At 41.3% G+C, this 15,720-nt stretch overlaps 1 protein-coding gene across 3 annotated transcripts in view; it reads left to right on the top strand.

Moving 5' to 3' along the window:
- The window catches only part of STAB2 (stabilin 2), a 138,566-nt gene that overhangs the window by 27,435 nt on the left and 95,411 nt on the right, over positions 1-15,720 (top strand). For 2 of the 3 annotated variants that reach the window (XM_019544760.1, XM_019544757.1), the window contains exons 11-20: positions 2,590-2,672; positions 3,722-3,871; positions 7,185-7,328; positions 8,773-8,835; positions 8,956-9,075; positions 9,667-9,720; positions 10,498-10,578; positions 12,366-12,518; positions 14,407-14,469; positions 15,369-15,452. In XM_019544760.1, the coding sequence (XP_019400305.1) occupies positions 2,590-2,672; positions 3,722-3,871; positions 7,185-7,328; positions 8,773-8,835; positions 8,956-9,075; positions 9,667-9,720; positions 10,498-10,578; positions 12,366-12,518; positions 14,407-14,469; positions 15,369-15,452 (995 nt within the window). The remainder of the gene's footprint in view (positions 1-2,589; positions 2,673-3,721; positions 3,872-7,184; positions 7,329-8,772; positions 8,836-8,955; positions 9,076-9,666; positions 9,721-10,497; positions 10,579-12,365; positions 12,519-14,406; positions 14,470-15,368; positions 15,453-15,720) is intronic. The other variant, XM_019544759.1, reaches the window with a different exon arrangement.

Below are 15,720 nucleotides of genomic sequence, written 5' to 3' on the forward strand. Positions count from 1 at the left end.
ACTGCTGGGAAGGCAGCGCAGCCAGCATGCAGGAGGCACATAGCACCATGCCACTCCCGGGGCACTGGCAGTGGGGTGCAGACCCCAGCCTGTAGTGGCAGCCTGCCTCCACCCAGTGCATAGATTGGGGGACACATGCCCCCTGTGCCTGCCCTGGGTGTGCACGCAGCAGCAGGAGCCCCCTACACCCCTGGATGAGCTGTCTGGGCTCTGAATGTCCCATGACCCACCCCAGCCCCTGCCCATCTCAGCCCTGCTCCCTCCCTCCCTCATCTGCCTCCCCCCACACCCCTTCTCATGACAGGCTTACTTGCTGGGGGTGGGGCTTGTGTGTGTGCACTTGCACGCGCACGCACTCAACCCCCACAAAGCATCTTTTCTTCCTCTGCCTATGGTCCTCAGTCCTGAAGCAGTTCCTGCTGAACCTTGTTTTGGATTCACCAAAAAATTCATTGAACACTAGATGTTTCAAGAGAATATTTTTACCCTGCTGAGACTTACCATTTGCTGATTAAATAGTTTCATGTGAATCATCTATTGTGCTAACAGTCCAAGTCAGATATAATGAAGCAAGGTAGAGGTGGAAAAAAGAGCTACAAACCATCTATTAGGTAATAATTTAAATCTGTTCACCAAGGCAGTTTGGAGTATTTTTAGTCTAATGTAATGCTAGCAGAAAAATATATAAACAACTGCACAAGTGAGATAAAGCTCTGGCTATTATAAAGCAGATGAGCTGCTAAAGTTGTGGCAGTACTGATATCCTGAATGCTGTAACTATAAAAGGAATGGGAGGGAGGAAATAGCTTAGTTGGAAGTGCAGGTAAACAGGAAGGATAGTGAAGAGATAGTGGAAGAGATTGTTGAGGAGAGAGAACAAAGAATTTGGGAAACAGGATGCTTTGGTCGTGTGTGTGACACAGCATTGTTTTTGTGAACAAGATGAACTGTGAGTTATCTGCAACTGTTTCCTCATGTCTGTTACCTCATAGTGTAAGCCCAATCTAGAATGCTTTTGATTTTGCTCAGTCAGACTCTGCACCAAACATGGCTTGCTTTTGCAACCTGTTCAGAAAAGTTCAGGGGCCTAAGTAAAGAGTGACAATGTTTATCATATATTGCAAGCATCTCATGAGGAGTATAACATACAAATATTGTATTTATCTCAAAAGCTTTAAAATGTGAAGCTACTTTCAAAACGATACCACACACCTGAGTTAAATACCTCAAGGCCAAGAAACACTGCTAAAGATATTATTTGTTTAAATCAATATAATTGTGATAACTTTATTGCATAAAACTATGCAAGATCCTAAATTCTTACCCAGAAAAGAATGAAAATTCTCCATATTTGGCCTCAGGATAAAATATGCTAATTTTTGCCAATAAGCCCATTTTTTTGCGGTGCATGGAGGAATATGATGCATCAGGACTACACACTGAATGTGTACCCTCATTTGGTGTTCTCACTACATGTTTGCATGACGGCTAACATTTTGAGATCTCCAAGTCTTGCTATAAAACAAATAATGAAGAATAACATTAATGCAAGATATCTGCTCTCTATTCATTCCTTTAATAGCCTTTTTGATTTATCAGCAGTGAGCTACTGTGATGCATGCATGTTAACTGCACAGGTGACACTACTTTAACTGCATGGTAAATTCTTTCCCTCTGATCCTCACTGCCACACATTTGCCTTTCCAAAGACCTGCATTTTGCTTGTTGGGTTCTATTCTACCCAGGAGAGCACATAAAACACCAGCAAACTCTCCCTATGCCTGAAGAAGGGTGTTTGTGCCTGAAAGCTTGCAAAGAACAATTTTTCCAACTATTTGGTTGGAATAATAAAAGATATCACATCTACCTAAAGAACCTTGTCTGTAAAAACAAAAAAGAATCAGCTACACAAAGCAGTTCATGCTGTACATTTTTAAGCCAAACTATGGAGTCTTAAATTGTATTTCTTGAATTTATTTTAGAGTAGACAGTACTTGTAACTATAAGAAGAAAAAAAAATTCTCCAAGTACCAACATTTAGAGTTATAATTTTAAACCTGTGGAAGTAGGCTTTTATATAAGAAATACTTAATGACCTTAACTGTGGCACTAGTACTATGATATGGTTGTGTCATCATGGGAAGCTTACGTAGCAGTTCATCCATTCGTATGACCTAGCTGCCTGTTCCCTGATATGTGCAGTACCAGCATAGGCAACATCCTCAGAAGCCAATTTTTTTTTTAAGTAGTAATTCAGCTTTTCTGCGCAGAAACTAATGCAAGCTTAAGGAAACCCTGTTATCAAGACTTACACTGAGTTCCATGCCATGGCAGCTAGACTATCAAAATACATGTTTTTTGTCTGCATACTGAGTATACGTAGGGATGTTTGGATTCCATGAATAATTTCTTATTCATATTTCAGTGAATCACCAAGCTATTTAGCAGTTACATTTTAATAAACACCGATATTGTTAGTCTGTTGAGTGGGCACCAACAGTGCCCTTACATTGCATAGAACATAGAATATAGAAATCCTGCCTCTAGTGGCTCACAGTATACATTTTGTCTTTTGCTTTTCCCTATAAGAATATGCCTATGAATGGGCTCTAAGTAGTCTGGGACCACTTACTGTGCTATTACCAACAAACAAAGGCTTCAGAGGAATTAATGTAAGTACAGGGAATTGTGGTTGGAGGGGGTGTTTGTTTGTTTGTTATCCTTTGCCAGAAAATCAGATTTCAAATTCCACAGGCAATTATCCCTATCGGGAAATAAAAACTTTTTCCAGTGGAGTTAGTGCTTTTCATACCCATCAAGGAGTCAAAATAATATTGCTCTGATACTTGAAAAAGATTCGAAGGTCTTTATTTATGTATTTATTTATTTTGATTTGGGCCATGATGCCATGCTACTTTAAAACGTTATGTTTTGTTTGTATATACTTTATGTATGTTTTGTGTACACAGCTACTTGCAATGAAAGATTAAAAATCAAGACCACACTTTTCCAAAATGGATGCTTCGGGTTAGGCATTTATGTAAGGCTTATCCAAAACCAACATTTGAAATACAAAGTTTTTAACCAAAATAATTTGATTCATGTTAATGAAAAATGTTTCATTACTTATTAACAGACTATTTACCTTAACATTGTTTCAAACTGAACTTTTTCAGGTGGGGTGGGCAGGGGTGGGGAAGGAGCTTCTCCCCTTCTAGTCTCTCCTCAGTTCCCCTGACTCAGACAAGCCAGGGCAATAAGAAGGGGAGCAAAACACAATAATTAAAATCCAAACTGTTCTCATTACTTTGGAAAATAAATATTTGGAAGGAAGGAAGTCTGTCAAAGGGAAAAGACACATTCAACGAGCTGTACCCTGGCATCAATATTTGGGTGCCTAGTAAGTGGCCTGATTTTCAAAGCACTGAGCATCAGCAACTTCCACTCAAGTCAGTGGGATACTCACATGCTTACTGTTTACCATGGGTGTTGTAAGGATGTGATCTACCCCACCTAAGTCAACAGAAGGGCTTCCATTGATTTCTATGGGTCTTGGATCACATACTATACATTCATTTCAGAACATACAGTGTTTGCACCCCACTTGGTTAATTTAGCATATAATCTATTGCAAAACTGAAAACAACATTAAGTTGTCATTTTTTTAATATAGGCTGTAATATATTGAAATAAATCGCTATTGTGTTCCTTTATCTTCTAGATAAAAGATCTTCTCAGCAACAAGGAGAAAGCCCAGTACTTTGCAAAACTCCATATAATTGCTGGTCAGCTGGGCACCAATGACTTGAATAATACAAATACAATTTATACTTTGACTGGGAAGTCAGGGGAGATATTAAAGGGTGACAAAGTAAGAGCACCTCTAGATTTTGATATTAAAATAGCATCTGCGCATCTCCTCTATATTTATGGAGCTTTTAATTTCATAAGGAAAGTGTCAGTCATACCATCTGAGTTAACATGTTGCAGACTGTGAGCTGGCTAGCTCAGGGATGCTCAGCCCTTAGCCTGGGGGCTAGATCTGGCCCATGGAGCTGTGTCATCCAGCCCACTGGGCTCCCCAAGGGTCTAGAAATTTGGCACTGGGGGAGCAGTGTTAATTGTCACTTCCCTGCTGCCAAATGCCTGGGGAGGCCAGTGTAGCCCTGTGTGGAGCTGCACAGAGTGGGGCACAACCCCACAAGGTATCAGCATAGGCGGAGGAAGGGGGAGCCAACAGGGTTCAGACTCCCCAAATGCAGGGTAGCAGATATGGCAGTAGAGCAGCCCAGCCACAGACTGCTGCAGCAGGGGGGAAGCAGCACACACACTCAGATACCCTGCACAGCAAGGATCACAGATGGCCCAGCAGGCAGGTAAGTTTCTTTTTATCTGCTTTCTTTATGACTGCCTGGGCTCAGGAGAAGGGCAGATCAAGACCCTCACAGTGTAGGAGGGCGTGGGATAGGGGTAGGGGTGAATCATTCACCTCTGCACCTGCCCTGCTCCATGCTGCAATATGGGGATTTGTGCCATGACCCAGCCTAGTCAGAGCCCCATTCACCCGGGCCAGACTGTGGGACAATCGGAGCCCAGTAGCTCCTCTGAGGTCCGACACCAGGGAGCCAAGCAGTGTGGTGCAACACCATGTGCCTTGCTGCCCAGCCCGCCCAGCAACAGGACGCACATGGCGCAATGCCGCTTTCAAAGATGGTAGCAAGTGCGGAGGCAGGAAGCAGGCAGAGCCCAGCTCACAGCTGCACCCTGCCCTTGGCCCATGCAAAGATTGGAGGGCCATGTGCCCCTCTCTCGGCTCTCCGCCACTGCACTTCTGTAGGAGCTCCCAAGCTATGCCAGGCTGTTCCTGGGGGGTGACTTGGAGAGGGGTGGAGTAGCTGTGGGTGTCCCAGGGGTTCTGTCCCCTCCTGGCCCTTGGCTCCATGCCCCCCAGGTGGGGCAGGGACAGGGTTGGTGTAGGAGGCAGCTGGTGTCGGGGCAGGGCGGGGGGGTGGATTCGTGGGGGCCACTGGTGCTGGGCAATGACCCTGGGTACAGGGGAAGGGGTGGCCACACAGGCACAGCAGGCTCCAGCTCTGATCCCCATCCCGGGCCCGGCTCTGCTCTGTTCCCTCCCAGTCCCTGCCTGGTTCCAGCCCCAATCCCAGACCCACTCCCTCCCCACCATGGCCCTTTCCCCTCCCCCTGCAGACTTTCCCACAGCGGGGAGCATGTGCATATGCATGTGCATGGTCAGCCCCCCGCCTCCCCCCAAATATCTCTCCCTCCACCTATGGGTATCAGGCCATGGACCAGCCCTATGCCATGCATCCATCCTACAGGAATAAAAGGTTGAGCACCACTGAGCTACTGTAAGCATTACTGTACAATACCCACAGTCCCAATACTGCAGAGAGTCTTGGTGAAGTTCAGGTTGCACTCAAGTCAGTGGCAAAGCTCCCATTAACTTCCTTGCAAACAGAAATTCACCATTAGACTTCTAGTAAGCTGAATGGCTAATAAATAGGCTTTTATGTATTAGAAAAGGTGTTTTCATTTTAGAAAAATCATCCTAAACACAGGGACGTACCTTGGCCTGCACAGCATGCAACCTTCTGCCTCAAGAATGGGGACACTTCAAGAATCTAAAGTCAATAGTATGAAAAATGAAGTGGCGCACTCACTTGGTGATGGAAGCTTAGTATTAAGCCTCAGCATGTAAGAGCAACTAGAGGTCATATTGCAGAACCCTGTGACCTACTGGGTCACAACCAGCCCCCAATGTAAAGCTCATCCACAATGAGTTATCCATATAAATAATATAGGGCTGGATTTTTTTTAAAGAGATATGCTAATATTCATCTACTAACAATAATGTGGAATGAAACCAGGGATGACTTGACTCCATAGCTGAACAGTTGTCACTGTTTTCAATGCAGTACACTTACCCATAACCTTTTTAAGAGCAGGTAGTGCTGTTCACAGGCAGCTAATGCTCACTCAATAACTTAAGCCTGTGTGATGACTCAAAGCCAGTTTTCCTTATTTATTTCAGTAGGTCAGAGTCACCTAAGAAAATATATATATAAATTTTAAATGAAGAGTTGTTCCATTTATAACAGGAAAACACAAGTGTAGCCTATCGTTTCAGAGTTTCCTGCAGACTTCAGTACAAAGCATGATCAGCAACATTTTGGCTTTTTTTTAAACAGCTACACAATAAAAGGAAATGGTTTATATGCCCCTAAGGTTACTTGAGTTTATCCATTAGCTTCAATCACATTGTAAATTGTTTCCTGGCAGATTTTTATTAGTGCAAGCCATCAGAGTTGTATTAATGTAAAATTAGATTTTTCCTCTTACCATAAAGTTAATACTGTTCACCATTCTTTTGTCTATTCTGCACTTTGCTGTCTGGTAAACAAGTAATACAGTATGCTGAAGTCACTGGGAGCCTTTCCTTTCCTTTGCTGAGCTTTGGATAAGGCCTGAACTTCCAGATTTAATGGTCCAGGTGATGGCCCTGGATGCACTGTATTGATATAGACCAGGGCTGTCCAACTTCTACCACACACTGCATAGACCAAATGCCCCAACATCACATACAGTGCTGTGGGGACAACCCCCCTGCTACATTGCATGCACAACACCTCCCCACAATGCACTGTGCCACATGCCCTCACACACTGCATGCCCCTTTTACTGCACTGTGCCTGTACCCCCATACCATGCCTTGTGCCCCCCAACTGTACTGCATCACACCACACCCTGTCATGTGTATCCCCAACCCCTTCCCTATGACTCTCTGGTGTGCTGCAGCTGCACTGGCTTTATCATGACACATAGGGTGCCTGGGTTGTCCAAGCCCCCTGGCTGCAGGCTTTCTAAGGTCTGGGATGCCCCATCCAGCTGCCAGAGGTAGGCTCAGGCAAAAGAAGCAAAAAGATGGAGGGGGAACCCAGAGACTCCAGTGGCAGCTGCTGGAGAGAGATGGAGGGAGTGCTGGCTAGTCTAGGGACAAGGGGCTGCTTTTAACTTTCCCATGGTCAGATGTGGCCCATGGGCTGCCAGGTGAATGGCCCTGGTATAGACCATAAAGCATGCATATTCTCATTGAACTTCAAATGCAAAAGCTCCCAGGAAAAGGGATTCAAGGAATTCAATATCTATTGTCTGATTTGTTTTAGGACAATCAATTAAAAATTAGACTCCAAGGGGGTAAGAAGAAAGGAAAAATCTTACAGGGGGATGTAATTGCTTCCAATGGAATTTTGCACATTATTGACAAGGCCATGGAAAATGTTGAACCAACGTTTGAGAACACTAAAGAGGTGAGGCCTAATATACACAGGTGTTAACTACAGGACTTCCCATTTAAATTACTTTTCAATGAATACAGTGCTCATGAAACATGCCTTATTGACAACAACTGTACTAGTTTCCTCACTGTATCCTGCCATTGTGCTTCAACCCTGACCCTGGCACACAACTTTCAAAGTGAAAGGGGACAGGCAGTTACCATGCCATTCAGATATTTACTTCTCTATTACATGACCCATAAAGTGGTTGGATGTAATGGTGATCTGACTTGTAGATTCGTTTCCGCTGGAAAATGGACTAAAACAACCAATTCATTTAACAGAGCAGCCATTAGATGGTAGAGACTTTAGGATAATTGCCAACCTAAATATATTCAAACCAGTAATCAAAATATTAAAAGCATAGATTCTGAGAAGTGACTGATGGTTTTGGGTCCCTTCATTTTTTAGTGCCTAGCCTCAGTTGCTTTCTTGAGGCAGCTTTTCCTGCATGACCTTATGGCCAGCTACTTAATTTATCTGCCCCTCACTTCCTCATTTGGGAAACATGGATAATGCTACTTCCTTTTTTCAACCCTTTGTGTGCTTTGAGGCTATAGAATATAATTCTTTAGAGTAGCAGTCATATCTTACTATATGAAGTACAATCCCTGCTAAAATTGGGATCCCAATCTCATTCGAAGCCTCTAGATGTCATTGCAACACAAACAGTATATAAAAAGAGCAAATATACTCAAGTCCTTAATGACTAAGATCAGCAGTCAGCAGCTCATATAAGCTATGCACCGTAACAACCCAGCTCTGGTCCAGTATGGGGTAAGGGATGTTAACTGCACCTCAACAGTGGGTGTCTTCACCTGTGCCCAAGCTGGGGCCAGGCAGCTGGGAGCTAAACTCACATTGCCACCACTTCACTTTACCTCCACTCCCCAGCTGCAGTGTGGGTACAGCTTCTAGCTGGTGGGGAACTGAGCCAGGGACAGACAGTTGGAAGTTGCATGAGCACTGCCACCACTTATTCCTGCCCCCTTCCCCTGTTCTACCTTCTAGCTGTAGCACCACCAAGAGGGGACAGCAGTGCTGATGAGCTTCCAGCTGCCTGGCCCTGGTATAGCTCACCACCAGCTTGAAGGTGCATCCACACCACAGCTGGAGGGGAGCAGAGATGCAGGGCACAAGAAAAGCAGCAGTAATGTGCAGATCCTCCAGCTGCCTAGCTCCAACCCAGGTGCAGGCACAGACAAAGCCCTCCAGCTCCATGGGCTGGATCCAGTGGCTCTGCAGGATGGATGCAGCCCACAGACGTTATGTCGCCAACCCATGACTAAGATTGGTCCAATATTTGTAAACACTGGTTCATCAGATCCTCTGATGAATATATCTTCTGTTTGTTTAGTGACTTTGTTCTTTAATTTAAATGTAATTCAATATAAATATTAAACAAATATTCTTTTAGGAAACCATAATGTCAGTGCTTCGAGACAATGGGAAATACAGCCGATTTAGATCCTTATTAGAGGTAAGAGCCTAGAAAAGGAATTCTATAAACCTATTTTTAATGTACAAAACTGGTATATAATTTCCCTTTTTTTTCTTTCTTAAAAAAACCTAAAAAAACCCCCAAAAACCACACCTGCAGAAGACTACCCTGGCATTTGCTTTAGAACAGAATGGTGGACCTTATACAGTCTTTGTTCCAAGTAACAATGCTTTGGATAACATGCAAGATGGAGCTCTAGACTATCTCCTTTCTGCAGAGGTATTCATCTTTCGATAATGCAAATCAATACTTTATATTCTAGAATAATAACTTTGATATAGATACATCTAAATTTTTATGCTCCAGGTCTTAACTTACCTTTAACTATTAGGTGTCTTCCCATTTTCTAATATAAGAAACAGATTATCCCACACCTGTCTACAGCATAGGGTTTTTGTAGCTTCCTCAGAGATAGCTGACCATTATCAGAGACACAAGTTTGAACTACATGGACCATTGGTCTGACCCAGCATTGCATCCACGTGGAAAAGGGACATCAACACAGAAGGGATTCTTTACGTGTGTATGTTGCTGAGAACCTATGGGCAGCTTGAAACATACAGCAAATAAAGACCCACCCCACCCCCAAAAATGAAGTGAAAGTGAATGCACAAAAATTCAGACTAGATGAGTAGAACTGTTAGGCTAGGGTGCATGCCATGAGGACAGTATCATTTAGGTTCCTGATCTTTCCAGGGCTCAATTAATGGATAAAATTATTCCTTTCCTGTTGATATCATTGCAGTACAGATGAATTTTGTGTTCTCTCTTATTCTGGTTTTAAGAATAGTCCTTCCTTCATTTGTGCAGGGTTCACGGAAGCTCTTGGAGCTCATTCGCTACCACATCATCTCCTACACTCAGGTAAGTGAGATTGATTTGCTATCCTATCCTACAAATACTCTACATATCTCTAGAAAAGCATTATTTTGGCCTTCCAGAATGATTTCAAACATTCTCCATCATTGAAACCAAAGGTCTTTCTAAGCAGGGCTGCATTGAGCTAAGGCTATGTCTCCCCTGCAAAAAAAAAAAAAAAAAAAGAGAAAAAAAAGGTGCATCTTTACAGAGATTGCTAACAAGTGCAAGGGGTTGTAACCTCAGTGTGTAGGATTAACCTCAACCAACTATCCCAAAGTAAAAATTATCTGTGTTTTGTTTCCATTAGCCTTGCAATATACACTTCAATGTAAAAAATAATATTTTTGCTATAACAACATAGCTCAAGTGAAAACAGAATATGGACCTGAAACTTCTTAGCTATTCTATTGATGCCTCAGAATGTAACAGTATTGGCTCTACAGAGAGAACAGGAATAAAATGTAGGAAAAACTTATTTTTGTCACTACAATAAGCAAATGCAATTCTGTACTTCTATTAAGATTGTTACCTGTCTAGTTTTAAATCAGGGGTGGATTTGTTAATATCAAAACAAGTTTCCTAGCTTTTTATTACTTTTTTTTACCAGAGTCAAAAGGGAAGAAAGTAGAGTCCAAGGATGGGGGATCATCCTAGTACTTGTCTGGATCATTGGCAGAAGGAGTAGATTGCAACTGAGATCCACTAGCTTTTCCTTATAATGTTTTTCTTATTCTTGTTGACAATCCGTTTCTAACTCCTTAACACTTTTGCTTGTTGCAGCTGGAGGTAGCCAGCCTCATCTCAATAGAACGTGTCAGGAGCATGGCTAACCAATTCATCTATTTTAACACAAGCAGCAACGTGAGTCAAAAATACATGAACCTTTCCTGATGAACTTTCCTTTCTCTGATGTAGCCATCCAGGTACTTTCAGCACAAAAAGAAAAACAGTGAACCTCTCAGGAGCAGAAACAAAGGAATTCCTCGCTGAAGTGAATGGGAAATTCACAGAACACTAATCCCAGCTCTATTTAGGAAAGATAGATGCATAATATATCTAGACTGGTTTGTCAGAAAAGCCTCTAGTATGTGTTTTTCCCCCACTAACTACAAATTGTAGTTTTCTATTTCTACTACAAATTGCAGTAATCTATTTTCCTAGATTAGGCAGGACCTGAATGAGGAATCATTGTAGTCTACAGTGATTCCTCATTCAGGTCCTGCCTAATCTAGGAAACTGGTGCATTTTAAATCATGTTCACTAACATCTTTTAATTAGCATTAACCCACTCAGGACCTAGCATAGATGTGCTTAACACCTTAAATAACATTTTCACTTGTCCTAGTGAACCCAAGCAACACATTTTTAAAAGCATTACTTAGGCACTTCATTAACTCATTTAAAGCATACCTCTTTCACTTCTTTAAATATACCCTTAGTTTTTATTCAATAGACAATCAGACAGATCTCCATCAAATTCAAAGGACATTTGTAGGAATAGGAGCAGAGTAAAACTTACTTTGAACCCCAGATTTTGGCCCACTGACAGCCAATTACTCAGAAAAAAGCTTTATGGTCAGAATTCAGATTGGGGCATCAAGATATGTCTTCTCCTATTCCACTTGCCTGGAACCCAGAAATGAGGCAGAGAAGCCACTTTAGGGAGAGCCCTGCCACCACTCATGGTCTGTCCCCAGTTCTGCCTCAGAGCAGGTACCCTACCTCATTTCCCAGTTTGGCATTTGTGGAGTGGTGGTGGCAGCAGGTGAATGGGGCATGCTCACAAGCTGCATCCACAGGAAGGCCAGGGAAGCAGTACAAATGTAATCAGAGGCCATTTGAAATGGAAACAACAATAATGATCAAGCGTATGCAACTTATGAAAATCTGCAACCTTTGGAAAATCTCCAGAATTAATGATGGCAAATATTTCAATTCAAGATGCACTCTTTAAATTAGTGAGCTGCAGATAAGTCAATTGAAACATGGTTGTTTGTGTATGGCATGGTTTTTTCAAAGAATTATCTGAGGTACTTTTAATAAGTGGAGCTAACTGCTGTATTGAACTTCTTTCTATTGTTAACGTGTATTAGCCAAGTTTTTACCTTATGCGGAAAAAAGTAGATTTATATATTTTTTTTGCAAAAAGCAGATGAGTTCAAAGGCTGAGCAGATATCAAGGTGCCTGAATGAAACTATAGAGTTCTACCTCTGGCTCTTACGCCAAGGTATTCAGTGGCCTTGGAGGGAAAAATGAGAAAAAGTGTGAAATGTCCATCTGTAAAATGTATAACATCTGTAAAATGGAAATAACACTATAGACCCAACCCAGTGACTCCTGCTGTCAAAAAAAACCAGACTTCCACCATTTTAGTAATTATTAATCAGGCCCTTAGTTAGCAACTTCACAGAAGACCTGTGAGAATTAACCAGTAAAGCTCAGATGCTGCTATTAGATGTATAAGAAAGACATCAAGGAAAGGGTGTAATGTATATATATATGTCATCTATTAGAAGAGAAAGAGAAGACTAGGTCTTGTTTTCCTAAATGATAACCTAACAATTTTTAAAAGTAATGACAATAAAATATGCTGGGGTGGTGGTATCAATAGTTTTCAAAGATTATCTGAAATACTTTCATTCTGCAGGGACAAATCTTGGTGAACGGTGAAGAAATGGAAGAAACAGATATCATTGCAAAAAATGGTCGAATTTACACCCTTGCAGGTGTTCTTACCCCTCCCTCAATTGTTCCTATTCTACCTCACAGATGTGATGAAGAAAGAAGTGAAATTAAAATGGTAAGGAAAGTCAGTACAAAACTTTAATTAGTAAACTTGCTTGCAACTTCAATCTCCTCTTTAGAGCAATATCAACCATTTAAAAAATCAACATTTTCCTTTTAACCAGTTATGCAGAAAATACAGTAGGCAAATAAAGAGCATGGATTTTTTTCAGTCTTACTTTAGATTTTCTTAAGAGATAATAAATGCATATTTTGAATAATTGAGTTCCACCCAGCATGTTCATGATCAGAAGCATATTGCATATTATAAACTAAGTAGCAATCAGATGCCATTGCTGATAAGAGTGCCTGTCAGATTGAACTTATCCTTTGCAATAAACGTGGCTCCGATTATCCAGTATGTGAACATATGCAAGTACATATCTGAGCCAATAAAATTTCTGGCACAGTGAAGATTCACTGATATAAACCAATTACAGTTTAATTTAGAATAATCCAGAAACAAAACTCTGTAATAGAACTTCAATTGAACTGGATAGGCTCAAATTTTACTGAAGGAAACAACAAGAGTTGATGATAAAAGGTTATTGCCATGGCTAATGGCTAAGTTCCATGTGCTCTCTCTAATCATAAACCTGGCAAAGCTCCAACAGCAATTTCTGGTATGAACACTGAGCAATACCTAACAAACATTAGCATTTCGAATCTTTTAAAAGAAACCTGAATAGTGGTCACTTCCTGTATTGATCAGCGCACTCATTCAAAAGACAGGCAATTTAAAGATAGAGGGGAAGTAAGATCTAAAAGACTCTTGTTATCTGCATAAAAGAAAAAAGTAAAGTTACTTACATCTGTTGGCTCTTAAATTTTTCATGAAGGATTTATGATATAAATTGTTATATAAGATTTTAATTAGGAGACAGAGCACTGGTCCACGAGTCATAATACCTGCCTAAATGCCACAATGCATTTGGACCTGGATTCTGTTCTTGTTCTTGCCAAATCATCCCTAAGCTTTGACAAACTCCAGAGCCACACTCCAGGGGTGTTTTCAGATGCCACCTGTGTAGGACTACTCCTCTTAAAAGCTGTCACCTGGTTCTAAAGTATAATTGCCCCCCAGTAATAAATAATCTGCCATTGCCCTCCCCCAGTAGTAAATAAGCCATTTGTGACAGTAAGCCAAAAGGTGAAGAGCGTGGGTGAATATACTTGTATTTTGGCAGGGTGCAAGAATGATGTGGATACAGAGAAAATATTTTTCTCTATTTACACTGTTTATATGCAACAGATCTTAAGGGGGTTATCTAAGGTTGTCTTCCTAAGAGTTACATAAGATACCATCACAGAGAGTGAAATACACAGATTGAGCCAGATCCCATTCTGTTGTAAATGCCATATATTTCCACAAACTTCAATGAATTGCACCAGTTCATCACACCAGCTGAGGCTCCACATGCATTTACGTGTGTGAGTGACGGAGAGAAAATATATACATGCTCACCACTTCCCACTGCAACCTAGATAAAAGTCTAAACCACCCAGCTCCAGTCTGACACAGGCTGGGTGGCTTTTCCTGCGCCCACATTGGAGCGAGACAGTAGGCAGTTGTTCCCATGCCACCACTGCTTCGCCTAGCCGCCTCATTCCCTGGCTGCACTGTAGGTGTAGCTTCCAGTCAGTGGGGAGCTCAGCCAAAACCAAGCATCCGCACACTGTATCCAGGCTGTAGGTGGGAATGTGAATTGGTAAGAATGAATGACAGTCCAAAGGAATCCTGATGAGGTAGGAGTCGCAGTTCCATGAACCATGATAAGTTAATGAAGACAGACAAAAAGAATGAAAACTCCTGAAGATGTATAGTGCAGATATGCCGTAAATGAGTTTCTCATCATTATTATCACCTTCCTAAAATGTGATTGTGTTGTACTGTCTCTATCCAGGGTCCCTGTGTAAAATGTTCAGTGGTCTATAGGAGCACTTGTCCAAGGAACTCAAAGCCTATAGTAAGTGACTTTCCCATTGTAAGAAAGAGATGACTGTCTTATTTAAACTTCTGTTAGTCTACAGTTTTCTGAGCATTCCATGTCTGATCCACTTTTCCTGTGCAGTCAAGTCAATTTACTTTGTAGGAAATGTCTTGTATCTATAACTCCTGACTATCTTGGGGATCAAAAAATTGATATGGGGTAGTACTATGTTGCAGGAATGCTGTTTTAACTTTTAAGTAAGAGAAGAGAAAGAAGAGTTGCTACAAAAACTGCTCTGAGAATTTAGATGTGAAAAATACAAAGTTACATTAACATTATGCTAGACCCAAAGCTGCCAAAGTTTCTCCTTTCCCTAACAGACCCCAAAATTAATATTTTGCCACTTCCTCCCCCAAATTTAGTGCCATAGGCCCCACTTGTTAGCATACACACACAATTGCTAGCCTCTATCTGGCCCTTCCCTTACAGTTACCCATATCACAACATGACTGGGTGGTTGTGTAGGAAAGGTACAGGTAAGGAGCTGGTTAAATGGACATATGCTTTAGGATAAACAGAAAACTGATCTGTGTACCTCTGAGAGCACAGGCATTTTGGCTGCAAATTTCTCCATATACAAGACTTGGGTATGGCTATGAAGTGATTTGGTTACAAGCATTTACCAATATTTATTGTATATGGGACAGATAGATAGTTATATATTATAGTAAAGATTCCAAAAGTCAAGAACATTAATAGTTTACTAGAATGCAAAATATCTTTGAAATATCAAAAGGAACAATGAAAAAAACCCCACAACCAACACTGAGATATTTCACATTGTTCTGTTAAAATTTTCTCTAATGTTTTGATTGTATTGAAGTACTGAATGTCTGTGTGAAAATACTAATGTTTTTGATTTACTCATGTTCTAGTCTTTATCAAAAGGCAGATGCGTTTATGAAACCCTGAGCAATCTAGCAACTGGCTGTGCTAGATACTGCAATGTAACAATAAAGGTAAAAAGTTATATATAGTTTGCTATGGTGGGATATATTTAGAATTAGCCATTTTTCTTTGCTAACTTAATTTTTGCAGCTGAATATTATCTGAAGGTCTTCACAGCACATACTTAACCAGCAGGTGGTTTAGAAAAGAATTTCCACAGTTCTTAGAGCAAAAGTATCAGCTATATTTAGCTCATCTGCTGGTACTTTCCCTTGCATTACATGAAAGAATGTCTTTTCATTCTCTGTGTTTATATCAACTGTATTAATGAGGTGTTGC

This window comes from Crocodylus porosus, unplaced genomic scaffold (assembly GCF_001723895.1).
Source record: "Crocodylus porosus isolate Cpor-Errol unplaced genomic scaffold, CroPor_comp1, whole genome shotgun sequence".
Taxonomy (NCBI): domain Eukaryota; kingdom Metazoa; phylum Chordata; order Crocodylia; family Crocodylidae; genus Crocodylus; species Crocodylus porosus.